At 36.6% G+C, this 18820-nt stretch overlaps 1 protein-coding gene across 1 annotated transcript; it reads right to left on the bottom strand.

Annotated features, from left to right (window-relative positions):
• Window positions 1-1610: 1610 nt before the first annotated feature.
• On the bottom strand, window positions 1611-14307 carry LOC139448473 (fucolectin-like). Its single transcript, XM_071230020.1, has 4 exons — window positions 14232-14307; window positions 2743-2943; window positions 2136-2378; window positions 1611-1837 (listed from the first exon to the last, which is right to left on the bottom strand). Exons 1-4 carry the CDS (start codon window positions 14305-14307, stop codon window positions 1611-1613), a joined length of 747 nt encoding a protein of 248 aa, XP_071086121.1.
• Window positions 14308-18820: the final 4513 nt, after the last annotated feature.

The following is an 18820-nucleotide window of genomic DNA, read 5'->3' as shown; positions in this document are numbered from 1 at the left end:
ATAATTCCCTCTCAGATGGCAATTATTGTACATTACATAATCCCACTAACAGTCGTATTTACTGATTAAAAACTACGAAAACAGTAAAACTGTAAAACTGGGACAAGGTACAGTTTCAAAATCTATTGATTTGTCCAACTTTCACCAGAGCCAAAATGAGATCTTGTTACTTCACACCAATGAATATCTGCACGTATTGACAATGTTTTTGAATCCAGCGTATTTATCATACTGGAATGGGCATTGTGCACACTGGGTAATCAATGATGGTACAATTCGTTGTCTCTGACCACGTGGACATGTATGGTTGTGACCGAACCCAGGCTAAGGTGGGATGAATTTGGGTTTGACGTCACATCACGACTATTTCTACATGTTTGGAGTCTTGCATGCACGTGAGTGCATCCGTGTCTCTGCGTGTGTATGTTTGTGTGTGGTTTGAGTGTGTACTGTGTACTACAATGGCTCATTCTACTAGTCAGGATTGGTCACATTTAAACATGGATACCCCCCTCAGACGCATTATGCGGACCCCAATTCAATGGCAAGCGCCAGGCAGGGTTGAAACTGGCGTCTCTTCCAATCTTCCAATCTACGTGGTTATGTTTCAATTGCCTAGCAAGTGATGTAGCTGACGTCACTTTTATGGAAGGTAGAGAAAACGAAATGACGATGATATCTCAAGATATTTTAAGCGGTTCCCGTCACAAACCCATGCAAGGGCAAGTTTGACAATATTAAAAGTAGTTATTGGCACTTGATGGCATAGTAAATACTGGATCATGTTTTGTGCCTCTTGCTTAATAATACCTGCTCCCCAGTTGGCTGTCTTGAAAAAGCTAGTGGTTTGTGGCGTTGGTAATTACAGTTAACTGATTGAAAACGGTTTTACTAATAACGTTTTTTTGTAAACCACGTCAACCAACAAACGCACGACAGACTGGTCGATCACACATAATCATATCGTTGATGATGCAGTAGATATAATTGAACAAGAAGTCAGTCATCCAATAAACTGTTTTTGAACATAGCTAGATTACATGTCATTATGGATACTAGACGGAGGTCTTTCATTCGACCTGTGTTGCTTGAATTTCAAATTATTAACATCGGTTGAAGCTTAAATGGGGACGCTATTGTACTTTAACGTGTCATTGCAATGCAGACACATATGCAAATATTGGAAAGTTATAACATTCTATTTTGCTATCTTTATGGGTAATATGACACATATTTAGAAATCAATCATTATCAATTGAAGGCATATTTGTTCATGTGTCTAGTCAAGCAATATTACGTTGACAAATAATCGAAACTAGACGAGACAAATGACACATCAAGTCAGTTGCCCAGGCTACTAGGAACCATTCTAAGCATTACTTCGATCAGGTGTTTAGCTAAAGCAAGCAGGACGACAAACATGTTACTTGATTCAAAATACACTTATTTGTGATAACGTGAAAGATATTTGACCACTTATAAAATCTCTTTGATCTTCAAATGAAGCTTTCCCAGGTTCGACGTCAGTATTGGTTTCACTGTCAGTCACTACAATACAGTTGTGATCAAGATAAAGTTTGAGAGAAACTTGGTATATTTAAGTTGAATGTTTACATACAGGAAATAGTGTAGGTTGTCCAAGAATTGTCGTTAGATGAAGACAACAGTTTGTCAGTAAGCAGACAGTTCTCATAGGTCGGCGACACTCCACTGTAGCTGAAGTCGATGCATGAATGATATCGGTGACAAATGATGCCACAGTCTCCGGCTGTCATGGCTGACGTGGTAAGGAACGGCTGAGACACCTTCTTGTTCTTCAACGGTTTGTAGTAGGAACCTAGAAAAGATAGTTATTTTTTAGAGTCAGGAAGGCAAATCAGTGATTTATGTTATGATGAACGTCCCACGCCATCGGGTACGATGACATGCAATCAGCAAAGTCTTCGCGACTGACAACCGATCAGTTAAGTCGCCTCTTACGACTAGCTGTGATAGAATTGGGCCTGTCTTAAACCAGATACAAAGCTAAAACATTTTAACTCATTCACTCTAACCGTGCTAAAACATATAGGGGATTATGACATTGAACCGATTTGACTTTTGTGAAGCCAACGGTGAATCAATGGTTTACTCACGATATGGCTTCTTAGCTCCCTCCCCTTGAACATCCACATGTCCGATAACGAGGTGTACATTGGTGGTAGATGGCCTTGTGACACGGACATAGCGGACAGGGAATGTGGCATTGCAGGTGAAGGTGAACTCTTCCCCAGCAGTGACAGTGCTAGACACATTCCCGCACCACTCCGACTGGACATCAGAGCAGAGGCTGACATCTTTGTCCATCACCTCCACGAAGGCATTTCCCATGTAAATATCTGCAAACAAAGGAAGATCCCAGTGCACGTGTCAAACATAAGATCCCTTGTTGCTTACTGTATGGTCATGTTATTCATGACCTGCCTGCAGCTTGGTAAATCTATGGTTTCATCAATGCAAAACAAGTGTTGTGGTGCACTATTCCCAATTAACAACACTGTATGAAAAGTGTTCAGATAACCGAGACTGTGTAATATTTGAAATATATCGCTAGTGACATCCTTTACAATTGATTTTGGTTATTGAATTGCCCTGAAACTGATATAAAACAATTCGTGAGATATATGGTGTGCAACCTATTTTATATATGTTAATACATTATCACTCAATGAAACAAAAGTGACGAGTTCTGTATGAACTTACTCCAGCGTCCGTATGTGGCTGCTGTGAGGGTGATGCTGCTGATGGTGAAGTAGCCCCTCAGGTCGACCTCCCACCAGGACGGGCTGGCACGTTTTGTTAATGATCCAGATGACACATAGGCTTTATTTAAAGCCCGACTAGCATCATAGGGCGTAATGGTACTACTCTGTTTTGCATATTTTCCATTTGAAATATTTTCACCTGCAAGGAAAATATGTAGAGACAATTAATCTTTGTTTTAAAGAGTGCAGGTGTGGTGGGAAAAGAAATTCAGTGTTTAAGGACGTGAACCCCACGTTTTTCAGCTTAAATGCCAACAATATGTGAAAAAGATACCTTATTTGCTACGTTCATAACAAAGGCATGTGCTAACTTGGTGGAATTACATCACTTTCCGTTTGGACTACAGACGCATGCCAAATGCACTACATATTTAGCATAAATTTTCTGTATCTCTAGTTACCTTAATAAATATAAAAGGTAAACCAAGAGAATAACCAGATTTGATTATCGTCTGAAACAGATTTCTTTTGACGCAAAGGGTAATATAGCCACGAAAATTATATGAATGGACTACTGACAACCACTGACGCCAGGTGTTGGCGAAAAGGGTAAGCATGTCCTGTCCTACCCGTAGCACCCATCATTCATACAGTAGGCATAAAAGTAAGTATTTATTGCCTGACGCCGCCCGGCAGTAGTCCTGCCATCCGACGGCAGCCTGAAGAAGAGCGATCCAGAAAGCAGCATGCACATCAGGCCAATCTTGACCCTGAAGGTCAGCTAATCATATTCTAGAATATTCTAGTTGCAGACCTCAGTAGTGTTTTTGACATATGACATGTAATTTGATAGTTGAGTTTGCCATAACTCTTCATATGAATCGGAAATGTCACGAAATTCGAGTCATGTAAAGAGTCAAGAGAGGTCCCCAAAATATTGATATTACTGGATATCAGTGTACAAATTATCATCCAGTTCAAGAAGTAAATATCCACGTCATCCTGTACACAGGATAATTCACTCTGAGTGACCTGGGCCTTACGCTGCTTCCCATCAGACTCCCAAGGGTTGTATGTACAAGTATATTTGTATTAAGTCTGTAACATCTATTATAGAAGTGAAGATTTTTTGTTTGACTCTAATGCAACTGTCTGTATATCTTCCCAACTCAGTGACAAACTCAAAGAGTTCCATACATTTCTGCAAAATTCTCTAACAGAATATACACAGCTAAAACGTATTCTTGGCAAGCTCAGCTTGGTTTTGCATGTTCGGTGAGCTGAACTTGAATCGGTTACATAACTCGTCTAGCTGAGGGTCAGTCTACACAGTCACACATGCTGGTCTGAGTAAACAGGCTAATTTCCTTGTTGGCTCAAGCAGAGACAGCAAGGAGGTATAACCATGTGGTCACAACATGGCCAGACGAATGTGTGGTCAATGTCCGGGGCCGAGATAGATAGTACGGGACTTTAGCCCACTCATAATCACGTTTACGTCCTCCACGAGGCGAACTCAGACAGCCCAGGTCAAAAGGTCAGAGACCTGCTGCCTCTTAAATACAGAAGTGGTTAGCAAAGACAACAGACAGATGATGGCCCGAGACAGGCAACCATCACGGGCAGCACACAGTTAAAAGGTCGACTGCAGTAAATCACCAACATTGGAAGGTCTACACAGTGACACACTCAAATAAACAAATAAAAAACAGTGTAAAACCTTTTGGTAAACCTAACTTGTAACGTATGGTGGCCCAAGAAGGGAGAACCTATTTAAGGCCGTTTATCTACTGAACAAACACACTATCATCCCCAGATATTAATAGTGTATTGGGAAGCAATGGTAAGGAGATATATAATGGCGAGATAACTTCACAGGAAATGGTTTTACATGCATTTTGTATCGGAATATATTCCAAGGCTGTTTGAATAGCCTTGGCTTCAGCAGTAAATATAATGTTCCTGTTTTGTATAAACCCGGGATCAATGGATAAACTGTTGACAAGTATAACATCACAGTGGATTGGGGACATACACCTCCACTCCGATGTTAACATTTCCAGCTTTACTACGATGAGGAATTTTCATAGGTCACAAACTTAAGCGATAGATGGTATTGTCAATTCCATGAACACCCTTCTTTTTGTAAAACGTTTTACAGCTGTCACTGCTTGATCCTTCAGCTATACCAAAAATCTTGTTCGGACATGTCGGAAAGCACCGGTTGTCTGTCAAGAACAATGCCCAAACTGGAGTTGAATGTCTTATGCGCTGAAACAGCAACCTCAACATATGCAAACTGACTGATAGAAAAGAGATAAAGCGATAAATTGCTGTTTCTTCACACACTCCACAAGAATGGAGCCACAACAGAGATAAGCCTCAAATTCCTCAAATGGATTTAATTTTACATGTTGTTTGTCAGGAGCCTCGATCACCAGGAATCGAACCTATGAATCGTACTTGGAAATGTTTTCGGAATAATTATTTTCATGATGACTCTTTTTGTCATTATGAATTGAAAACACTTGATCGGATTTCCATTAGGCAAATACCAGGGTAACAGGAATGTTATACTCTAGCAAATATTATATTTGTCTACCCGATGTATTGACAGGCTGGCTCGGTCCATGACAAGAAAGTGGAGTTGTGCCGAATACAGAGGTCAAAAACACCACCAGATTGGCCCGTTAACCGGCCATGATCTATCGTAAGACTCTAGGCAATTTAATATGTCAAACATGTTATATTTGTGGAAACATAAGACTAAACAATAAAAATATTTGCCATGCACGTGAACAACCAATGGATAGATCCCGACCCATTCTACCATCCGTCTAGGTGAAGTTAGGGTCAAAGTAGAGAGTTGGGCAAAGGAGCACAGATCCTGGAACAAGTGCACTCAACTACAACAGTCTCTTCCTCCACCGACACGGGGGCACAACCCACCGCAAACGGGTTGCCCGATTTTGTCACCTTTTACAACAGAGTGGGAATATCAACTTATTGATGAAAATAATCAATTATGCTGACATGCATTGTTCATGCAGTATGGAAATTGGCACGCATTTACTGCATATCTGAATATTTGATGAGTGATGACACAATGACACGTAACAGTGGACAAAGCACCAGATATTACAAACATGGCGATTTGGAGTATTACGGGTTGACCTGTATAATTTCGTTTTAAAGGGATATTGCTGTTGCATGTGCTGTTTTATATCTTGAATTTTTCTGTTAAAAGATGATATTAGTATGGATCTTAATGCGAATGTAGGACATCATCACATTATTAAGGGTCGTCCTGTTGCCTTTCACTTGCGCTAGTTTGACAGACAGACAGTTTATACAGTAAGAAGGCCATAGGCCCATAATACAGACAATGAACTACGCATGCAAAGGAGGTGGTCGATTTAAGTTACTCTGAGCCGTTGGACTTTATATAGATATATACATGTGTTATCTACAACATTAAAGTTTTATGATAAAACAATTTCAGGAAGAGATGTTACAGTTTGAAACTTGATATACTGTTTAAGATACATATTTCTTAGGGCTGAATAACGCTCACATACAAGTAAAAGATGAAATTCATCTTCAATAAAATATATACCATTTTCTATACAATATTTACATAATCGTTCATGGGACATTTGTGTATCTCCCCAAGTCAATTGCAAGTTTAAACTTGCTACATCTGAAACGAGTCATACATATTGTCAGATGTACTGGTATGGGGAGTGTAAGATATTTTTCTACATTTAACAGGGATGTAAAATGTTTATAATAAACGGTATCAGGTATACTATTGATAGAAGTACCCCATGATTGTTGAAGGTTATCAAATAATCTTTGCTTAAATAGATGAATAAATATCTTCACATTGCCAACATCTTGTGTTAATTATACATATCCAAAACCTAATTTAAACAATTTTAATGCATTGTTTGTTGTTTAACATGTATTAAGAAACCATTTACACATTTTATTCTGTACACCTTCAATAGTTTTACAATATGAGATGCCCCATATTTCTGCACCGTTACAGACAATGGGCACAATCATAGCGTAAAATATCTTAAATAAATCTTGACAGGGTATATTACCAACTTTCATTTGATATCTATATATACACTATTAAATTTCCATTTTTCATAATGTCTAAGGGGTCCGCCATTTCTGAATACCATAACTCTAGTTTTCTTCAAGTTTACCTTCATGCCTGTGGTATTGCAAAAATGTTCCAAGGCATTGATCTTCTTTGGTAAACGTAAAGGTGTATAAGCAATAGATGACACGTCATCAGCAAACATAAGTGCATATATTGCGGGGCAGTCTTTTGTAATAAAGGCGGTTTGTCCTCCATAACTTTCCATAAAATGTACAAGTTTATTTATGAATATTAAAAACATCTGAGAGCTGAGGATGCATCCTTGACGGGTACCTATATTACACATAGAGTATTTGGATAACCCAGTAGGTGTTCTAACACAGGCACACGGTTTATCGTACATTGATGTGATAATAGACACCAATATCAGCCAAACTCTGTTTGCTAGTTTGTAATGCAAGTGTAGGGAATTATCGCTGCCACCACCAAACCTGTCGCCCTTCGTGTTCAGTTGGTACCTATGGTTTCACAGTAAAATTGGTACATTCTAGCTTCGTCATCAGATTGATGCTTGACTCGTTGCTGTCCAAGCAGTTGTCCTCACAGGACGTACTTGCTTGAACCATCAAAATGACTACTAACAGACCGTCTTACTCGAGACCTTCCCCTCGAATGGTTGTCTGCACAACCTGGTCAGATATCTTTCACAAAACTGAAATTGCAACTGTCGTGTCGGATGCTTTGCCCTTGTCACTGTAGGAAGCAGTCCTCGGCAGCCACAACGGGGTTGGCCTGACCTGGTTTCGTCTAATGATGTACCAGGGTGTTGAGATTATAGCCTGGAAGTGCATTATATACCCAGGTTTCAGCTGACTGCAAGTCGCATGTTTTCAATCGTTCTGCATTGTAATTCTGTCGTGCTTCAGTTAGTGGTGGCATGTCTTCGCTGTTCAACAATTGCTTACGTAGGACAAATAATCCATAATTCCCCGTTGTTTGTGTGGTGTGTCCTGTATGATGTATACCTAGTAATTATCCATCATGTTTCAGGTTAATGCCATCTGCGTCATAGCTTCAATGTTGAGGTGAACAGTAGAGGTTGTAATTGGTGTTGTGGTTGGATGTCTCTAAGTAATGAGGATATTCGATAATAGTTCATATATGTCAAGGGACAAGTTGACATTTTTCTGACAACCATAGAGATGGCTACATTTTGTTTAGCATTCATCCAGCGTGCATCACCGTTTGAAGTACCAACATGAAAAGGGCTCGTTGACTGATTTCTTCTTTAGGTTTTTGCTTAATGTTACACTCCTTAGTCAAGCAGCCTGCAAATGAACGAGGCTAGACCAGACACGCCAGTGATTGATAGTATGAGCGATGTTCCACGCCGTCAATGAGTCGCCAATTAACAAGATCACCATGCTTGAGCCACCGATCCAGTAAGTCGCCTCTCATGACAGGTATACGTTGTTGAACAGCATTTTAAAAAAAGACTGACAAATATGAAATAAGTAACTAAGGGAACTGAAATTATTGCATTTTTATAGCAACGTCTGAGTGTGCGTGCGTGCATGCGTGCATGCGTGCATGCGTGCATACGCGTGAACGTGTGCGTGCATGCGCTTGTGTGTGTGTGTGTGTTTGTCTGTGTGTGTGTGCTTGTACTAGGCCGGACTAATGCCATTTTTATGGAGCTAGCCCACTGAGATACCATGCCGCAGTTTAACATGAATAACTCCGAGCCGTCCAGCCCTTAATTCCGAGCGACGAGCTAAGTATAAACGAATATCTTTCAATGCCTTTTAACGAACCCACGACCTTTCACTCTCCGGGCAGATGCTCTATCCACTACACCACGTTAATGGTCAATAAGTAACTAAATCTATGTAATATTACCATTTGTATGACTATGTATGTAGTATTCTTTTCCAGTTATTTCACAAAAGATCAACTTTCAGTGAACAAAATTATAATGAAACCTCATAATGGTTTCAAGCATCAATATTCAGTGTCAGAATATTTTAGTCAATTGAGAAAACGGTTTAGCACTTTGCATGACACGTACACAATGCACGATATATACTATGACTCTTAGACAAATATGGGCTATATATGCTGGATGTGAAAAGAAAACTACTTTGCGACAATGGTACCGAAGTTGCCTATTCTAATTCACTAACAGTTTCATTTTGATATTTAACTCTTCATGTCTGTAACAATGAAAGACACATAACACATCGACTTTCACATGCAACTTTATGTATCGAATTTGAGAGAATATAAGTCCATGGCCATCAACTGGATTCAGACTCGTTAAATGCTATCAATGGTGGAGAAAAGACATAAAGTTGAAAGTTTGCTTAGACAAGCTATGTCTGATGATGAGATGTTTACGGCCGCCAGCACAATCTGCTCAATCTGATGTCGAGGGTCATCTTTGACCCAGCATTCGGAGAAATCCATATGGCGTCATACCACCATTTCTTTGATTGATTCAAGTCACAAATGTACACCAACAATCACATCACATGAAACTCCTGATACTTGGGGAATCATATTGTAATTGTACAAGGATGTAAAAAAGACTTTGACCTGATCTATAGTATTTAATTACCATGAGATTAAGTGTGATATGATCGGGTATACAAAAATGTACGAATAATATAAACAATTACATATGTTGTTATAGCCATGATAATAGAAGGTGGGGTCTGGATTAACCGTAGTCATCTATAACAGAATTGGGACAGTTTTGTTGTGAAGCGGTTATATACAAAACTTATTCTAATTTTTATTTTACTTTTTTTTCTCTTCTTTTTCTTTATATGAAAATTATATAAAGCCAGGTACTCTTAATAATATTGTACAACGAGGCATATATATGAACATTATTGCATAAAGCTGGGTTGTAGCGAACAATGATTCCAAATGGAAGTCGTTTTAAGTATAATTTTGATACAGTGATATGAATTTTTTTTCTCCATAAAAAATCCCACCCTTTTCAATATAGGGTCTACATGTGCGAACTTGATGTGATGATAGTCTTTACAATATTTAATAAAGTATATTCAGTACAATATATAGATATGAGTGAATTTAATTATGCGGAAAAATAAATTAACTGTGATGTCATTAAACTGTAGAGGCCTCGGAGGTAGATTTAACAGAAAACAAATATTTAAATTTTTAAGAAGTAAAAAAGCACAAATTTATTGTCTACAAGATGTTCATTTTACAGCAGATCAAGAACAACAAATAAAGCAGCAATGGGGTTATAAAGAATGTTATATTGCCCCTTTTAAAAGTAATGCAAGAGGGACAGCAATTTTATTTAATAATAATTTTGAGTTCAAAGTTACCAAAGTATTATTAGATAAGGATGAAGGAAATTATGTTGCCTTAGATATAGAAATACAAAAATATGTATACACACCAATTAATATTTATGGGCCAAATTAGGATAAACCAGAATTTTTTGAAAAAATAAAAGAAACTATAACTGAATTAGAAGGGGACAGAATAATTTTATGTGGAGATTGGAATTTAATACAAGTTATAGATTTGGATACATTTAATTATAAACACATAAATAATCCTTAATCCAGAAAGGTTGTTTTAGAAATAATGGATCTGTTGGATCTGAAAGATCCATGGAGGGAATCTAATCCAAATGAAAACCGTTTTACATGGCGTCAGCCAAATCCAATTAAACATGCCCGCTTACATTAATTTTTAATCTCACAAAAATTTCAGTATTCAATTATTAAATGTGATATTAATCCAAGTTTAAACTCTGATCATTCTTTGATTTCGATGACATTTAATTTATCAGATATGGAAAGAGGAAAAGGATATTGGAAATTTAATAATTCTTTGTTGTATGATAAGGAATATGTTGAACAAATAAAGAAAATAATAAAGTTTACCCTTAATCAATATGAGGATAAAACATATTTGGAAGGTAAAAGGTATGTGACTAATGATCAGTTATTATGGGAAACCATATTACTTGCTATTAGAGGAGAGTCAATATATTATTCATCCACAAAAACAAAAAAAACAAAAAAATATTGCTAGAGAAAAAGAATTAGAAACTAAACTGTATGATCTGGAAACAAAAATAGATAATGTCGAATTAGAATCGGAAAAGACCAAAATATTGAGCACCATAGATAAACTAAAAGCAGAAAGGGAGGAGATATATAAACTTAAGACACAGGGATTATTCGTCAGGTCAAAAGCAAAATGGATAGAGTATGGGGAAAAACCCAGTAAATATTTTCTGCATTTAGAACATAGAATTTTTTTTAAATCAATCTATTAGTGAATTGATAAAAAGTGATGGAACAGTAATTAAAAAACAAAATGAGATATTGGAAGAAACAAAATTATTTTATCAAATATTATATTCCAGTGAAGAATGTACACAAATTAATTTAGAAGAGCTTTTCCCTGAGATAAATATTCCAAGACTAGACACAAATATTTCATTAAATTTAGAAGGTGAAATATCTTATGAGGAAGCTCTTGTAGCATTAAAAAATATGAAAAATGATAAAAGCCCTGGACCTGATGGCTTTACATCAGAATTTTTTAAAAACTTTGGAATGACATTGGTAAATATCTAATAAATTCTCTCAATTATGCATACAGAAATGAATCTTTATCAATAACACAAAAACAAGGATTGATTACATGTTTGCCTAAAGAAAACAAATCTAAATTATTTCTAAAAAACTGGAGCTAATATCACTTTTGAATACCTCATATAAATTAGAATCAGTACTACCCCAAATTATACATGAAATTATACATGAAGACCAAAAAGGTTTTGTTCCTGGAAGATATATTGGAGAAGTGACGAGGCTTATATATGATTTAATGGATTATACTGATACATACCAAATACCTGGTCTATTATTACTCATAGACTTTGAAAAAGCTTTCGATTCAGTGGATAGAAAATTTATTTTAGATGTTTAAGAATTTTTTTAATTTGGACCAAATATACAACAGTGGGTAAAAACGTTTTTTAATGGTATGGAATCAAATGTTCTAGTAAATGGTTTTGCAAGTTCTTTCATTAAACTAACTAAAGGTTGTCGTCAGGGCGATCCATTATTACCATATTTATTTATTATGTGTGCTGAAATACTGGCAATTATGATTAGGAGCAACAAAAAGATTAAGGGAATTCAAATGGGAAATGTAGAACATATCTTAGCTCAATTTGCTGATGACACTACGCTAAGTTAAGATGGTACAGAAAATGGCCTCTATGCAGTAATGAATACATTACAGTTTTTTGCTAGATTTTCAGGATTAAAGGTAAATACAGATAAGACCAAAATAATATGGATTGGATCCAAAAAGAGATCACGGTATAAACTATATAAAGAATGGAAGTTTGATTGGACAAGTACAAAATTTAAATTGTTAGGAATAAATTTTGATGTGGACCTTGAAAAATTGGTGGGGATTAATTATGAGGAAAAACTGGAGAAAATTGGAAAGGAAAGGAATCAAAAGTCAGCAAGAAGTTTGACAGCAATAGGCAGAAATGTAGTCTTAAAATCCCTTCTATCGTCAAAACTAAACCATTTATTCACTGCAATACCAAATCCAGCAGTCGAAACTATTGAAAATTTTTAAAAAAATGTTTTAGATTTGTATGGAAGGGTAAACCAGACAAAATCAAGAGAAGCAATATTTCATTACCAAAAAAATATGGAGGAATTAAAGTACCCATTATAAAAGATGTTATAGCAGCACAAAAAATAGTATGAGTGAAGAGATTACTGTATAGTCAGTCCAAGTGGTCAACTCTAGTTTCTTATTGTATACCGAATAGAAACAGATTACTATGGATGGCAGATGCTATGTACATTAATACTTACATCATCCCAAATGTTGTAAATTTATTTTGGAAAGAGGTTTTGGAGACATGGTCGCGATACCTGGGAATGAATGAAATAAAGACTAAAATTGAATTTATAAGCCAATCTCTATGGTATAAGAACAATATTATGATTGTGGGAAAACCGGTATTTTATGGAAATTGGTTCTGTAAAGGTTTAATGTTTATTTGTAATTTATTGAAGGATAGCGGGGAAATATATACCTATGAAGAATTTGTGGAAGCATACAAAATTGAAACTGATTTTCTTACATATCAAGGTTTATTAAGTGCTGTTCACCAATATTGTAAAACCAACAATTTAGATAATTATACGGGAATATATTTACGACCAATATTACCCTTCAATGTATCACTTATAATTAAGTGTAAAGGCGGAAGTAAAGACTTTTATAACACTCTTCTACAACCAAATTTCGTAAAAACCCATGGTATGCTTAAGTGGGAAAATATTTTACAAAACGATTTTAGTAATGAAGAGTGGGAAATATATAATTTGATGGTTTACAGATGTACACAAAGTGTAAGCCTAATTTGGTTTCACCTTAGGATACTACACTATATTCTTGCAACAAATAGTTAGTTATTTAAGATTGGTTAGGAAGATACCCCCACATGTATTCTTTGTAAAACTTGCCCAGAAACCATTATTCATATGTTTTGTGAATGTCAATATACAATTCATATTTGGGAGGAAATGAAAGATTGGTTAGGGACAACAGCGGAAGGAAGTATTGATTGTAGTAACCAAAATCTTTTATTTGGATTTAAAGGAAAAAACAATAACCCATTTAATATTATATTTTTAATTGCAAAAATTGTAATTTATAAACAAATGAGAAAGAAATCAATTCCACATTTTAAACAAGTAAAGTGGGAAATATTATGAAGCTACAAGATCTATTGCTTTCTCAAATTGTAAACAAGCTATTTTTTTCACACATTATTCAAGAATACCAAGATATGATTTAATACTACAATTTGTCTGTTATTCTGTATAGAAACCTTATATATAGATCTACCAGATGTACCAAAGAAACAAACTACTGAATGTACAACAGGGCGATTTGAATATATACCATGCTGATCTTAATGTAATATGTGCAATGTATACTTTGTATTTGAAATGATGGGAATAATTTATTTTTTTTAAATCAACAACAAAAACAATCACATCACATTCACTCGTTGTGACACATATGTAAATGTAAACCCAATGTCTGTTAACCTTACCTAAAATGTTTTTTGAACGTCATCTGTCATGTTGTAAGAACTATATACAGAGGGGTCATTAGGAGGTGTGTTGCAGTGAATTCAGGCAATGTCACTACTCCATCGCTGCCTGCAGTAATGTGCAGGTACAGAATATACCGAGTGTACCAACGACGTATGGGGCAACCAGGCCATGACAAAGTTGACTGTGTACTTGTTCTAAAACCCGTAAAGTACTCACTGTGTACAAATAGGCCGTGTAGTCTTGTAACACTGGTGTAGAGGGCTCCACAAACGAGAACACGGAGGACCAACATCTTCACTTGACGGCTCGTTGTGTTGTGGTAACAGAGGCTCAGTCTAGGGTAGCTTTCAACGTTAATTTCACATGCAAGTAAATGTATATGAATAATATAACATTCTTTTCTAATTACTCCTCAGTTACGCCAGTCACTAACAATGTATAGTCAAGCATGTCCTGTCCTGATCTATTACATGGATTTTTCCAGAAGTACAGGATTGAAATGATGGAAGCCAAGCTCAGCATAGGTCCCCAGGAACAGCTTGTCAGCAGTGACTGAACAAATCACCGGGCCAGGATCGATGACTTGGGTGGTAGCTGCACCCGAGGATGTGTGACGTTGTTCATAACATAAAATACTGGGTTGTCTGGTCCAGGTTCGATGTTTGAGAGGCCACCGTCATGTAGTTGGAATATTGCTGAATACAGAGTTTAACAACAAATAAACCCCAACATGCAGACTGTATATTTCGTAGTCGAATATGTGTTGTTACGAATTTTAGCTCTCAGTGTTGAGCAGTGAAAATTTCCACCAGTGAGCATCTTGCTGAGATTGGCTTGTGTGACGTCATCTCGCAGTCACACTGCATCCTCTTCTTACATAGATTGTCCCTATTGCCATTATTTCATCTTTTGGATTTATTTTAGTTACGGATTGGCCTTATTAACTTCTGGTCTACTGGGGCGTTCTGCAAACAAACTTATTTTTCACTGGATGTTTTGAAAGTTTTTGTCCATTGGGATCCTAAAAGATGTCCTTGCTACTCCTTTCAATGAATGGTTACTAGCAAACTTCTTTGAAGGCATTTTGAAGTTGGAGTATTAAGTTAGGATACGATTTATGGATGAACAACTTCTTTATTACAATTAAGAGCGACGTTTTAGTTGAGGTTCTAACACTACACTTGCCTGATAATGGTGTCAGAACCTGTACTGAATATGATAGTTGTTTATCCATAAATCTTATCCTTACTTAGTTACTAGCTATTTTGACATAAATGCCCAAATTTATAACTTGCGATTTAGACATGCAAATGCAAGTACTTCTTATGCCCACCTATTCTGTATGCTGATAATCTGAAACTGAAAACAAAATAAACAGTTGTCATTTGGTCACAATGTCTCTTTTAACCATTTTAGCTGCTGCAATGAAGTCTCAAGTAAGCGATTTGAGAAAAGGGATTTGCCCTTTGCTGTGGCTGCTGGTTTGTAATTGAAATTCAATATCTATTAAAAGTCGAAATATCACAGAGAAAATGATGTTGTTGGAGGCGATTATGTATCAATGTGTAACAAACTCCAGATAATGTGCTTTAGAAGAAAAAGGAAATACCCATCAGCTTATTTCATACTTCCCTTAAGGCATAACAGATGTATCTATGTGATACCTGCACATACACATTTGTATTTACAGAGGAATGACGTCGTTGATAGGGTCAGTGTCAGTGAATCCAAAATGATAAAGATTACGAGATAACAACTCTATTTTCATAGCAGAAGCAGATGTACTTGTAACTGGCCAACACGCCATCATCTTTTGTTTCCTAACCAGTCTTGTTGGAATCATTTGTAACCGATGGATGAAAATGCTTCACCAAAACCAGTACTCAACCAGTAGGTGACGCCACTTGACATCAATCCTGTAATTAGATGCTTCTTCAAAGGTCTTAAGCAAAAAAGGTGGGTAGTAATAAACTTTGAAGGATCATCTTACTAATGTCAGAAAGATATAGCAGTTTTAGATACATTTTGAATAATTCCATACGTGTTTTAAGTATAGCATGACTTTCTCCCAACCAGGATGATCTATGATGCTGCAACTTGTAGTGGTGTACGAGTAGTTTCAAAGTATAATCTTCCTGTCAGTGCCACATAAGTCCATCCTTGGCCATCGTATATGATACCAACGTGTGTTTAAGAATATGTTTTGTGCTTGGCAAGCATAAATAACCAGACAACCGGTGACATAAATCCTGCTGTAATTACCCATGATCCCCAGTTAGGAGGTATGACCTATTTCTTCCCGCCGTCACTTTTTAAACTTAACTCAAACGCTCAGCAGACCAGTGAATCCGAGGTACATGATCCATATTGAGATTTTTCAATAACATTGCATTTCAAAAAAGTCCTTACAATTCCAATATTGTGTTGCCAGTTTCGCACGCTCTTTGTCACAGTCCTGAATATGCAAACAACTCCGATGTATTAGCCCTACAAGTGTTTTGTTTACTTACCGCGAAGAGTTATTTACAATTCACATTATCTTCATATATCAAATTTTTGAACCAAGACGAGGTTCTTGCAACAGTTCCGATCAAGCTTGTTATTGTGTATCAGTGTCAGTGTCAATCCATATTCATGAATACCGCAATGAATAATATTTCCTTCACTACACTGTTCCATTCCTATTTCTTTCCTCTCTCTGCATTTGTGTTTGAGAACGAAATGTGTGTCTCACACGCGCTGCCACTATGTAATAATATGTCTAGGGTCAAACAATAGGGTTTGGAGTAATAATCAATGTCCGTTTGTTTCTTTCTTTGTTTATTGTTGAAAGCAATCAGCAATATTTCAGCTACATAACGGCGTCGGTATACAATAGAGTCTGGACCAGACAATCCAGCAATTGACATCACGAGCATCGATCTATACAATTGGGATACGATGACATGTACCCTGTAAGTTATTAGCCAGGTTATCTTTACGACTTAGGCGTTAGGAAGTAAGTTATCAGAACTGGTGGGTGAGGTCAGTTCTAATGTTATTTGCCAAGTCAACCATTACTACTCCTGTGTAAGGCAGACATTTATCCGAACTGCTGGAAGTGGTAGCAAATATTTTCTGGCTGTATGTTTCTAAAATAAAGCCTGACAGGAACATTGTTGTTCTTACATCCTGACAGTGAGACATATTTAGAACATAGGTTTATTCGGAATCGTGCGCTTAAGCCCAACATCTGAACATTGTAGTCTTGACAGCGGGACATATTGGTTGTCTACTGCCTGACAACGGGACAGTATTGTTGTTATCAGACTGGCAGCCAGAATGTATGATTCATAACAACCTGCCTTCAGCACATTATAGTTGTCAACCTGACATTTATGTTGTGAATAGCCTCACACCAGTACATAATGGTTAACATCGTTGCAGCTGGCCATTACAGCTCGAACAGCCTGACAGTTAGGCAGTATCGTTGTCAACAGGTCCAGAAATAATTTGGTCTAGGTTAACCCATGACATTTTGTCATAAGAAACAGCAAAATGCTTTCGTGTTGTTATAGAAAAACATTTTATTCACATCAGCAGGTGTGGATACAAATCACATACAAACATATACAGAGACTCATAGAGTGTGTCATTATGATTCCATGTGTGATACAACGGAATATATTGTTAACATTCACGTTCTTGTTCAAAGTCAACATTCAAAATTGTCCATTTTCTTGCAAAAACACAATGTTCGTCATTCTTCCTACCTAAAAACGTTTCTGTAGTTTAAAAAAAATCATATGAAGGATAGAAATTAGGAATATCCCTTTGATACAGATAGTGCAAATATATTTAACAAGCCACGATATGATTCACTTGTTTAAAATTCCGCTTCATTGCAAATAATTATCTCTTATCTTATTGAAAATCACAGTGTTTAGTATCCTTGGTGGATTGTCAGATCAAGTGAAAAGTTACTTTAATGTGTAAATAATGATAAATGCTTGTTGCCATTACAAAGCGATTACGGTAAAGAAACAGTACCTTTGATGTGATAACTGCTCAAATTGTATAACTACTCATATGGACAAAATAAAAAATACATTCATTTTAGTGGTCAAAGTGTTTCAATATATAGAATATAATTATTATTCTACACTATAAGTGATCGAACATTTTATATTCAGGGAGGAGGTGGGGCGGAGGGTGCCTTGTCTTTCGTGTGGAGATCAGACATTGTTTTTCAGCCTTTATGTGAAACAGCTCGCAACAATATCATTTTTTTCAACAGTCTGAAGCATAGTTATTATTTTTCAAGAATTTTCGTCGACAATTTCATATTTTTTTTTAATAAAATCCCAGCATCATGAAATACATGAAATAAATGAAATAATGTTCATGGAACAGACTACCTAGCTTGGTGAAAATGTCTTACTTTGTGTGGGTTGGTCCAGTCGTATAAGGCGCTGTGATTCGCTGTGCGGAGTTGCGTCCCTAGGACACGCCAGAAACCTGTGATTGTGAGTTCAAACTCTGGTTCGCCCCGATTATGTTTCTTGGTTTGTCAGTAAGTGGTAAACGTCGAAGACCTGCATCGCTTGGGGCTTTCCTCTTACAGTAAGCTGACACGCTGTGACATCACTTGAATAGTGTTAAAAGTGGCGTTAAACCCAACTCACTCACTTACTCACTTACTTTTACTTTGTTCATTGGTTGGTAAACGCCAACTAGTAAAAGTGCGACAGACTTGTCGATTGCACAACATTTATTATTGATATATGCCAGGAGGTACTCAGTGTATATATTTGAGCACAAAGCCA

This window comes from Haliotis cracherodii, unplaced genomic scaffold (genome assembly GCF_022045235.1).
Source record: "Haliotis cracherodii isolate W230 unplaced genomic scaffold, xgHalCrac1.p SCAF_7, whole genome shotgun sequence".
Lineage (NCBI taxonomy): Eukaryota > Metazoa > Mollusca > Gastropoda > Lepetellida > Haliotidae > Haliotis > Haliotis cracherodii.
The sequence above is the reverse complement of the archived record's forward strand: the minus strand, read 5'-3'. Positions and strand labels throughout refer to the sequence as shown.